Source organism: Ranitomeya variabilis, chromosome 8, assembly GCF_051348905.1.
Source record: "Ranitomeya variabilis isolate aRanVar5 chromosome 8, aRanVar5.hap1, whole genome shotgun sequence".
Lineage (NCBI taxonomy): Eukaryota > Metazoa > Chordata > Amphibia > Anura > Dendrobatidae > Ranitomeya > Ranitomeya variabilis.
Window position 1 is genome coordinate 216,442,773 of NC_135239.1, and position 11,745 is coordinate 216,454,517.

At 48.1% G+C, this 11,745-nt stretch overlaps 1 protein-coding gene across 4 annotated transcripts in view; it reads right to left on the bottom strand.

The window, feature by feature from the left end:
• Positions 1–5,013: 5,013 nt before the first annotated feature.
• The window catches only part of DCAF1 (DDB1 and CUL4 associated factor 1), a 28,974-nt gene continuing 22,242 nt past the window's right edge, over positions 5,014–11,745 (bottom strand). For all 4 annotated transcript variants that reach the window (XM_077277047.1, XM_077277048.1, XM_077277046.1 and 1 more), the window contains one exon: positions 5,014–5,860. In XM_077277047.1, the coding sequence (XP_077133162.1) occupies positions 5,802–5,860 (59 nt within the window). In that variant the 3' untranslated portion in view covers positions 5,014–5,801. The remainder of the gene's footprint in view (positions 5,861–11,745) is intronic.

Genomic DNA, 11,745 nt, shown 5'->3' on the forward strand with positions numbered 1-11,745 from the left:
ACTTAAACATGTAATTTGTATTCTGGTACATGGATGGCACACGTAGACATGGATAACACCAGTACTGGTAAAATCAGCATGTGTGAAGTGGGCCTAATACGATTTATCATATTTTCTTTCTGGAGATGGACTGCAGACATTCAGTGCAGAGCACAGGACACCCCCATAAGGGACTGCACCCTGGACATTTCCCATTGCAGCAAATTTACACAACCTGCATCCCCCCTCATTGCGGCTTCTGAGACCCCATGTTAATAAACAGATGTTAAAGTGTTTTGTTTTTTTTTTCTAAATCTCTACAACATAACTGTTTTACACCGAACAGTAATAATGAAAAAAAACAAAACTACCGCAAAGCAGAACAGTGGGTCCAGGATAGACACCTCGCCCTATACATCTCTGCTGCTGGAAAAAGACCGCCAAGACTTATGCATTTACAGGAGCTTCTCACAAAATTAGAATATCAAAAAGTGAATTTATTTCAGTTCTTCAATACAAAAGGTGAATCTCCTATATTCTATAGAGTCATTACACACAGAGTAATCTATTCCACGTGTTTATTTCTGTTAATATTGATGATTATGGCTTACAGCCAATGAAAACCCAAAAGTCATTATCTCAGTAAATTAGAATACTTTATAACACCAGCTTGAAAAAATGATTGTAAAGTCTGAAATGTTCCCTACTGAAATGTCTGTTCAGTAAATGCCCTCAATACTTGGTCCTTTTGCATCAGTTACTGCATCAATGCGGCGTGGCATGGAGGCGATCAGCCTGTGGTGCTGCTGAGAGGTTATGGAAGCCCAGGTTGCTTTGATAGCAGCCTTCAGCTCGTCTGCATTGTTGGCTCTGGTGTCTCATCTTCTTGACAATACTCCATAGATTCTCTATGGGGTTAAGGTCAGGGGAGTTTGCTGCCAATCAAGCCCAGTGATACTGTTGTTTTTACACCAGGTATTGGTACTTTTGGCAGTGTGGACAGGGCCAAGTCCTGCTGGAGAATGACATTTCCATCTCCATAAAGCTTGTCGGCAGAGGGAATCATGAAGTGCTCTACAATGTCCTGGTAGACGGCTGAGCTGACTTTGGTCTTGATAAAACACAGTGGACCTACACCAGCAGATGACATGGCCCCCAAACCATCACGGATTGTGGAGACTTCACACTAGACCTTGGAAATCCAGGTCCCAGAGTCTGGAGGAAGAGTGGAGAGGCCACAATCCAAGCTGCTGGAGGTCTAGTGTGATCACCAACATTAACAGACACGTGAAATAGATCACTGTCTGCAATGACTCTAGATCATATATGAAAATCACTTTTTGTATTGAAGAACGGAAATAAATTCACTTTTCGATGATATTCTAATTTTGTGAGATGCACCTGTGTATCATTCAGCTTTAACATTCCTCAAAGTGTAGTGCTCCCCTCTGGTATCTGCCCAGTGGTTTGCTCCCTCCTGATGGTGTCATTGTGGAACATACCATTGTAAACAATGAATTGTTGCTGATTTTTAAGTGCAGATGTTCCTCAGGAATAATCGGGGTAACCGCCCATGAAAAAGACGAAAGCCCACCCATGATGGACATTTCCTTGTAAATAGATGTATAGTAGACGATGGGTCAGAATTGCTTGACAGGACAAAGTATCACAGCGGTCACAGTGATTTCCATTCACTTCACCTGATTTGCATTGCTCGAGCACAGAAACTGCACCTGTGAAATGTGGAGGATACGAGTTACCGAAGAGCCATCAATCAACAGATGCAAATACCCAGTGACGGCCGCCTGCACGGATCGCGCGGACGACTATCAGCCAAGCCTGGATATTGCAGATCCATCCTGCTCCCCGGAAAATCGCCCACCGCATAACGGATGATTGATACACCAGGAATATCAAACTGCGGGAGGGCCAGGCCACGCAGGATGGGGAGAGGGCAAGACCACGTGGGATGGGGACGGCCAGATCATGCAGGATGGGGAGAGCGAGACCACGTGGGAGGGCAGGCTATGTGGGACGGGGGAAAGCTAGGCCACACGGGATGGGGGAGCCAAGCCATGGCACAGAGGGGGGAAAGCCAGGCCACGTGGGATGGAGGGGGGAAAGCCAGGCCACGTGGGATGGAGGGGGGAAGCCAAGCCATGTGGGACGGAGGGGGGAGTCAGGCCACGTGGGACGGAGGGGGAAATCCAGGCTACGAAGGGGGAAGCCAAGCCACGTGGGACGGAGGAGGAAAGCCAGGCCACGTGGGATGGAGGGGTAGTCAGGCCACGGAGGGGGGAGTCAGGCCACGTGGGACGGAGAGGGAGAAACCAGGCAACGTGGGACGGAGGGGGGAGCCAAGCCACGTGGGATGGAGGGGGAAAGCCAGGCCACGTGGGACGGAGGGGGGGGAAGCCAGGCCACGTGGGACGGAGGGGGAAAGCCAGGCCACGCGGGACGGAGGGGGAAAGCCACAAGGGATAGAGGGGGGAAAGCCAGGCCACATGGGATTGAGGGGGGGTGGGGGGAAGCCAGGTGACGTGGGACGGAGGGGGGAGCCAAGTCACGCAGGACGGAGGGGGAAAGCCAGGCCACACAGGGTGGAGGGAGGAAAGCCAGGCCACCACACGTGACGGAGGGGGGAAAGCCAGGCCACGCGAGACAGGAGAAGGGCCAGACCACTGTACAGGCAGCTATAGGCTCCAAGCACACATCACTGGTTTTCCTGCAGCATTTTCTCCTCTACATCCGCACATCTTACAGATTATGGTGAGAATGGCACCTGAGGGTATTAGTAAAGACCCCACTGATTCCTACACACAAACTTACAATGCAGATTTTAAAATGTGCCGAAATCTCCACAATCTCAATAACTTATCTGGTCCTGTCATACGCTGGGGTTTTCTGCAGACAAATCCACCTTGTGTGCATTCAGCCTTAGGGTATTGTGGCACGTCGGGAGATTTGCAGCAGATTTTGCGTTACATATGGACATTATCGATTTTTCTAGAGGATTTGCCACATATTTCATTCTGCCTTCAAAAAAATAAAATACATTTTAAAGAGATTTTCCACTACAGTAATACAATGACCCATCCTCATGGTACATCAATATCAGAGCGTTGGGGTCAGACACCCCCAGAAATCAGCTCCGGAAGTAAATGGTGTACAGCGCACAACACCTCCGCCCCGGCTCGCTGTGTAGAGGACACCAGGGGACAACAGATCAGTAGAAAAGGGGCTGATCGGCAGCAACCCGGAGCGGCCACTAAACAACGAGCTGGAGCGGTGCTGGTGTCATCAGGCCGGTGCAGGCAGCCGATCAATGACGGTGCAGCCCCCACCGCCCTGGCATTGCGGACTTATCCTGCATCGCTATTTACGTGCAGTAATTTCCACTATATATACAGATTCTCACAAAATTAGAATATCATCATAAAAGTGAATTTATTTCAGTTCTTCAATACAAAAAGTGAATCTCCTATATTCTATAGAGTCATTACACACAGTGATCTATTTCACGTGTTTATTTCTGTTAATGTTGATGATTATGGCTTACAGCCAATGAAAACCCAAAAGTCATTATCTCAGTAAATTAGAATATTTAAAAATAAACACCTGTAAAGGCTCCTAAGTGTTTATAAAGGTCCTTAGTCTGTTTCAGTCGCTCCACAATCATGGGGAAGACTGCTGACCTGACAGATGTCCAGAAGGCGTCACTGACACACTCCACAAGGAGGGGAAGCCACAAAAGGTCATTGCTAAAGAAGCCGGCTGTTCACACAGTGCTGTATCCAAGAATATTAATGGAAAGTAGAGTGGAAGGAAAAAGTGTGGTAGAAAAAGGTGCACAAGCAACTGGGATAACCGCAGCCTGGAAAGGATTGTTCAGAAAAGGCCATTCCATAATGTGGGGGAGATTCACAAGGAGCGGACTGCTGCTGGAGTCATTGCTTCACCACACACAGACGAATCCAGGACATGGGCTACAAGTGTCACATTCCTTGTGTCAGCCACTCATGATCAATAGACAACGCCAGAAGCGTCTTACCTGGGCCAAGGAGAAAAGAACCGGACTGTTGTCAGTGGTCCAAGGTCCCAGAGTCTGGAAGAAGAGTGGAGGCCACAATCCAAGCTGCTGGAGGTCTAGTGTGAAGTCTCCACCATCAGTGATGGTTTGGGGGCCATGTCATCTGCTGGTGTAGGTCCACTGTGTTTTATCAAGACCAAAGTCAGCGCAGCCGTCTACGAGGACATTGTAGAGCCCTTCATGCTTCCCTCCGCCGACAAGCTTTTTGGAGATGGAAATGTCATTCTCCAGCAGGACTTGGCCCCTGTCCACACTGACAAAAGTACCAATACCTGGTGTAAAAATAACAGTATCACTGGGCTTGATTGGCAACAAACTCGCCTGACCTTAACCCCATAGAGAATCTATGGAGTATTGTCAAGAGGAAGATGAGACACCAGACCCTACAATGCAGATGAGCTGAAGGCTGCTATCAAAGCAACCTGGGCTTCCATAACCCCTCAGCAGTGCCACAGGCTGATCGCCTCCATGCCACGCCACATTGATGCAGTGATTGATGCACAAGGATCCCGACCAAGTACTGAGGGCATTTACTGAACACACATTTCAGTAGGGAACATTTCAGATTTTACAATCATTTTCGAGCTGGTGTTATAAAGTATTCTAATTTACTGAGATAATGACTTTTGGGTTTTCATTGGCTGTAAGTCATAATCATCAACATTAACAGAAGTAAACACGTGAAATAGATCTGTGAGTAATGACTCTATAGAATAGGAGATTCACTTTTTGATGATATTCTCATTTAGTGAGAAGCTCCTGAGGTATTGGTTTTGTATTATGAGGTGGACGCAGCGTGTGAACACAGCCCGGCAGGCTGATCTGCTGCAGGCGTGGAGGTCGCCTCTCAAATTTATAATTATCAGATATTTCCTAGTAAAGTTAATAGCAGCAGAAACACTACCGGTTTAGCGGCTGTCGACTGATAACACTGAGCAGCGGCAGACGGTGAATTTTCCATTTATTTTTTAAATAAATACAATTTACAGAAAAAAAAAATTGATGATTTCTGGTTTGTGGTTCACATGAAGCATCAGATGGGAATTTGATAATGATTATCGGGGGAAGGTACACAGATTGCATTACATGATGTAAACCAGAGAGCGGGGGTGAACCTCACCCTAAATTCATCCGACCCATCAGTAATACTGCAGAACGATCCTCTGAAGAGGAACATGATCTCTCAGGGGTCCCTCCCCAGACACAAAGCACAACCCCTCATTAAACTGGTCAGACACTTTGATCTCTGGTCATCGGTCATACAGACCCCGACCGCGTCCCAAAAATACAGTTTAAAAGAAACAAAAATACACGTTTCTTATGGAATATATTACAATTCTGTCATAAAAATACTTTGCTGCCCAAAGTTAAGAAAAAAAAAATCTTCTCCTTAAATAATCCTTTGAAAAAAACCAAACAAACCCAGAGACGACATTAAAAAAGATCAAAGCATAAAGATTTTTTGCCTTCGGGGAGACGGCGCCGTCCAGCGAGGGAGATTTTTTTTGGTTATAGTTTTTTTTTTTCTATAAAACTATTTCATTTTAAGAGCTCTGTTTTACAAAAGGGGAAAAATGTCTTGAAGTCTGTGGGAACAAAGGGGTAAGTGACCAGACAAAAGGGAGAACGTGTTTATTACAAGTGCAGACGACTGCCGATCCCAGCAACCGTGGCTCCGCTCCTCAGACTCCAGGAGGAAAAGACCCTGCACGCTCCGCGGACCTCCAACGCCTCACTCATTAAGTGCCAGGATAATGTCGTCCTCTAGGTCTGAGTTATCAGAACTGTCAGCTGTGGAGGGAAAAGAAAAGTCAGCAGAGAAGTCAGAGATAAGCACCAGAGATCAGCGGTGACATCACTAAGAATGGGCCAGAGATCAGCGGTGACATCACTGAGAATGCCTCCTATCCATCACCAGAGATCAGCGGTGACATCACTGAGAATGCCTCCTATCCATCACCAGAGATCAGCGGTGACATCACTGAGAATGCCTCCTATCCATCACTAGAGATCACAGGTGACATCACTGAGAATGCCTCCTATCCATCACCAGAGATCAGCGGTGACATCACTGAGAATGCCTCCTATCCATCACTAGAGATCAGCGGTGACATCACTGAGAATGTCTCCTATCCATCACCAGAGATCAGAGGTGACATCACTGAGAATGCCTCCTATCCATCACCAGAGATCAGCGGTGACATCACTGAGAATGCCTCCTATCCATCACCAGAGATCAGCGGTGACATCACTGAGAATGCCTCCTATCCATCACCAGAGATCAGTGGTGACATCACTGAGAATGCCTCCTATCCATCACCAGAGATCAGCGGTGACATCACTAAGAATGGGCCAGAGATCAGCGGTGACATCACTGAGAATGCCTCCTATCCATCACCAGAGATCAGCGGTGACCTCACTGAGAATGCCTCTTATCCATCACCAGAGATCAGCGGTGACATCACTGAGAATGCCTCCTATCCATCACTAGAGATCAGCGGTGACATCACTGAGAATGTCTCCTATCCATCACCAGAGATCAGAGGTGACATCACTGAGAATGCCTCCTATCCATCACCAGAGATCAACGGTGACATCACTGAGAATGTCTCCTATCCATCACCAGAGATCAGCGGTGACATCACTAAGAATGGGCCAGAGATCAGCGGTGACATCACTGAGAATGCCTCCTATCCATCACCAGAGATCAGCGGTGACCTCACTGAGAATGCCTCTTATCCATCACCAGAGATCAGCGGTGACATCACTGAGAATGCCTCCTATCCATCACCAGAGATCAGCGGTGACATCACTGAGAATGCCTCCTATCCATCACCAGAGATCAGTGGTGACATCACTGAGAATGCCTCCTATCCATCACCAGAGATCAGCGGTGACATCACTGAGAATGCCTCCTATCCATCACCAGAGATCAGTGGTGACATCACTGAGAATGTCTCCTATCCATCACTAGAGATCAGAGGTGGCATCACTGAGAATGTCTCCTATCCATCACCAGAGATCAGCGGTGACATCACTGAGAATGCCTCCTATCCATCACCAGAGATCAGCGGTGACATCACTGAGAATGCCTCCTATCCATCACCAGAGATCAACGGTGACATCACTGAGAATGTCTCCTATCCATCACCAGAGATCAGCGGTGACATCACTAAGAATGGGCCAGAGATCAGCGGTGACATCACTGAGAATGCCTCCTATCCATCACCAGAGATCAGAGGTGACATCACTGAGAATGTCTCCTATCCATCACTAGAGATCAGAGGTGACATCACTGAGAATGTCTCCTATCCATCACTAGAGATCAGCGGTGACATCACTGAGAATGTCTCCTATCCATCACCAGAGATCAGCGGTGACCTCACTGAGAATGCCTCCTATCCATCACCAGAGATCAGTGGTGACATCACTGAGAATGCCTCCTATCCATCACCAGAGATCAGAGGTGACATCACTGAGAATGTCTCCTATCCATCACCAGAGATCAGTGGTGACATCACTGAGAATGCCTCTTATCCATCACCAGAGATCAGCGGTGACATCACTGAGAATGCCTCCTATCCATCACCAGAGATCAGCGGTGACATCACTGAGAATGCCTCCTATCCATCACCAGAGATCAGAGGTGACATCACTGAGAATGTCTCCTATCCATCACCAGAGATCAGTGGTGACATCACTGAGAATGCCTCCTATCCATCACCAGAGATCAGTGGTGACATCACTGAGAATGTCTCCTATCCATCACTAGAGATCAGAGGTGGCATCACTGAGAATGCCTCCTATCCATCACCAGAGATCAGCGGTGACATCACTGAGAATACCTCCTATCCATCACCAGAGATCAGCGGTGACATCACTGAGAATGCCTCCTATCCACCACCAGAGATCAGCGGTGACATCACTGAGAATGCCTCCTATCCATCACCAGAGATCATCGGTGACATCACTGAGAATGTCTCCTATCCATCACCAGAGATCAGCGGTGACATCACTGAGAATGCCTCCTATCCATCACCAGAGATCAGCGGTGACATCACTGAGAATGCCTCCTATCCATCACCAGAGATCAGCGGTGACATCACTGAGAATGCCTCCTATCCATCACCAGAGATCATCGGTGACATCACTGAGAATGTCTCCTATCCATCACCAGAGATCAGCGGTGACATCACTGAGAATGCCTCCTATCCATCACCAGAGATCAGCGGTGACATCTCTGAGAATGTCTCCTATCCATCACCACAGATCAGAAGTGACATCACTGAGAATGCCTCCTATCCATCACCAGAGATCAGCGGTGATATCACTAAGAATGTCTCCTATCCATCACTAGAGATCAGCGGTGACATCACTGAGAATGCCTCCTATCCATCACTAGAGATCAGCGGTGACATCACTGAGAATGCCTCCTATCCATCACCAGAGATCAGCGGTGACATCACTGAGAATGCCTCCTATCCATCACCAGAGATCAGCGGTGACATCACTGAGAATGTCTCCTATCCATCACTAGAGATCAGCGGTGACATCACTGAGAATGCCTCCTATCCATCACCAGAGATCAGCGGTGACATCACTGAGAATGGGCCAGAGATCAGCGGTGACATCACTGAGAATGCCTCCTATCCATCACCAGAGATCAGCGGTGACATCACTGAGAATGCCTCCTATCCATCACTAGAGATCAGAGGTGACATCACTGAGAATGCCTCCTATCCATCACCAGAGATCAGAGGTGACATCACTGAGAATGTCTCCTATCCATCACTAGAGATCAGCGGTGACATCACTGAGAATGCCTCCTATCCATCACCAGAGATCAGCGGTGACATCACTGAGAATGTCTCCTATCCATCACTAGAGATCAGAGGTGACATCACTGAGAATGCCTCCTATCCATCACCAGAGATCAGCGGTGACATCACTGAGAATGCCTCCTATCCATCACCAGAGATCAGCGGTGACATCACTGAGAATGCCTCCTATCCATCACCAGAGATCAGCGGTGACATCACTGAGAATGCCTATCCATCACCAGAGATCAGCGGTGACATCACTGAGAATGCCTCCTATCCATCACCAGAGATCAGCGGTGACATCACTGAGAATGCCTCCTATCCATCACCAGAGATCAGCGGTGACATCACTGAGAATGCCTCCTATCCATCACCAGAGATCAGCGGTGACATCACTGAGAATGCCTCCTATCCATCACCAGAGATCAGAGGTGACATCACTGAGAATGTCTCCTATCCATCACCAGAGATCAGTGGTGACATCACTGAGAATGTCTCCTATCCATCACTAGAGATCAGAGGTGGCATCACTGAGAATGTCTCCTATCCATCACCAGAGATCAGCGGTGACATCACTGAGAATGTCTCCTATCCATCACCAGAGATCAGCGGTGACATCACTGAGAATGCCTCCTATCCATCACCAGAGATCAGAGGTGACATCACTGAGAATGCCTCCTATCCATCACCAGAGATCAGTGGTGACATCACTGAGAATGCCTCCTATCCATCACCAGAGATCAGCGGTGACATCACTGAGAATACCTCCTATCCATCACTAGAGATCAGCGGTGACATCACTGAGAATGCCTCCTATCCACCACCAGAGATCAGCAGTGACATCACTGAGAATGCCTCCTATCCATCACCAGAGATCATCGGTGACATCACTGAGAATGTCTCCTATCCATCACCAGAGATCAGCGGTGACATCACTGAGAATGCCTCCTATCCATCACCAGAGATCAGCGGTGACATCACTGAGAATGTCTCCTATCCATCACTAGAGATCAGAGGCGGCATCACTGAGAATGCCTCCTATCCATCACCAGAGATCAGCGGTGACATCACTGAGAATACCTCCTATCCATCACTAGAGATCAGCGGTGACATCACTGAGAATACCTCCTATCCACCACCAGAGATCAGCGGTGACATCACTGAGAATGCCTCCTATCCATCACCAGAGATCATCGGTGACATCACTGAGAATGTCTCCTATCCATCACCAGAGATCAGCGGTGACATCACTGAGAATGCCTCCTATCCATCACCGACATCAGCGGTGACATCACTGAGAATGGGCCAGAGATCAGCGGTGACATCACTGAGAATGTCTCCTATCCATCACCAGAGATCAGTGGTGACATCACTGAGAATGTCTCCTATCCATCACCAGAGATCAGAGGTGACATCACTGAGAATGCCTCCTATCCATCACCAGAGATCAGCGGTGACATCACTGAGAATGCCTCCTATCCATCACCAGAGATCAGCGGTGACATCACTGAGAATGCCTCCTATCCATCACCAGAGATCAGCGGTGACATCACTGAGAATGCCTCCTATCCATCACCAGAGATCAGCGGTGACATCACTGAGAATGCCTCCTATCCATCACCAGAGATCAGCGGTGACATCACTGAGAATGCCTCCTATCCATCACCAGAGATCAGCGGTGACATCACTGAGAATGCCTCCTATCCACCACCAGAGATCAGCGGTGACATCACTGAGAATGTCTCCTATCCATCACCAGAGATCAGCGGTGACATCACTGAGAATGCCTCCTATCCATCACCAGAGATCAGCGGTGACATCTCTGAGAATGCCTCCTATCCATCACCAGAGATCAGAGGTGACATCACTGAGAATGTCTCCTATCCATCACCAGAGATCAGCGGTGACATCACTGAGAATGCCTCCTATCCATCACCAGAGATCAGAGGTGACATCACTGAGAATGTCTCCTATCCATCACCAGAGATCAGCGGTGACATCACTGAGAATGCCTCCTATCCATCACCAGAGATCAGAGGTGACATCACTGAGAATGTCTCCTATCCATCACTAGAGATCAGAGGTGACATCACTGAGAATGTCTCCTATCCATCACTAGAGATCAGCGGTGACATCACTGAGAATGTCTCCTATCCATCACCAGAGATCAGAGGTGACATCACTGAGAATGTCTCCTATCCATCACTAGAGATCAGCGGTGACATCACTGAGAATGCCTCCTATCCACCACCAGAGATCAGCGGTGACATCACTGAGAATGCCTCCTATCCATCACCAGAGATCATCGATGACATCACTGAGAATGTCTCCTATCCATCACCAGAGATCAGCGGTGACATCACTGAGAATGCCTCCTATCCATCACCAGAGATCAGCGGTGACATCACTGAGAATGCCTCCTATCCATCACCAGAGATCAGCGGTGACATCACTGAGAATGCCTCCTATCCACCACCAGAGATCAGCGGTGACATCACTGAGAATGCCTCCTATCCATCACCAGAGATCATCGGTGACATCACTGAGAATGTCTCCTATCCATCACCAGAGATCAGCGGTGACATCACTGAGAATGCCTCCTATCCATCACCAGAGATCAGCGGTGACATCTCTGAGAATGCCTCCTATCCATCACCAGAGATCAGAGGTGACATCACTGAGAATGCCTCCTATCCATCACCAGAGATCAGCGGTGACATCACTGAGAATGTCTCCTATCCATCACCAGAGATCAGCGGTGACATCAATGAGAATGTCTCCTATCCATCACCAGAGATCAGAGGTGACATCACTGAGAATGTCTCCTATCCATCACCACAGATCAGAGGTGACATC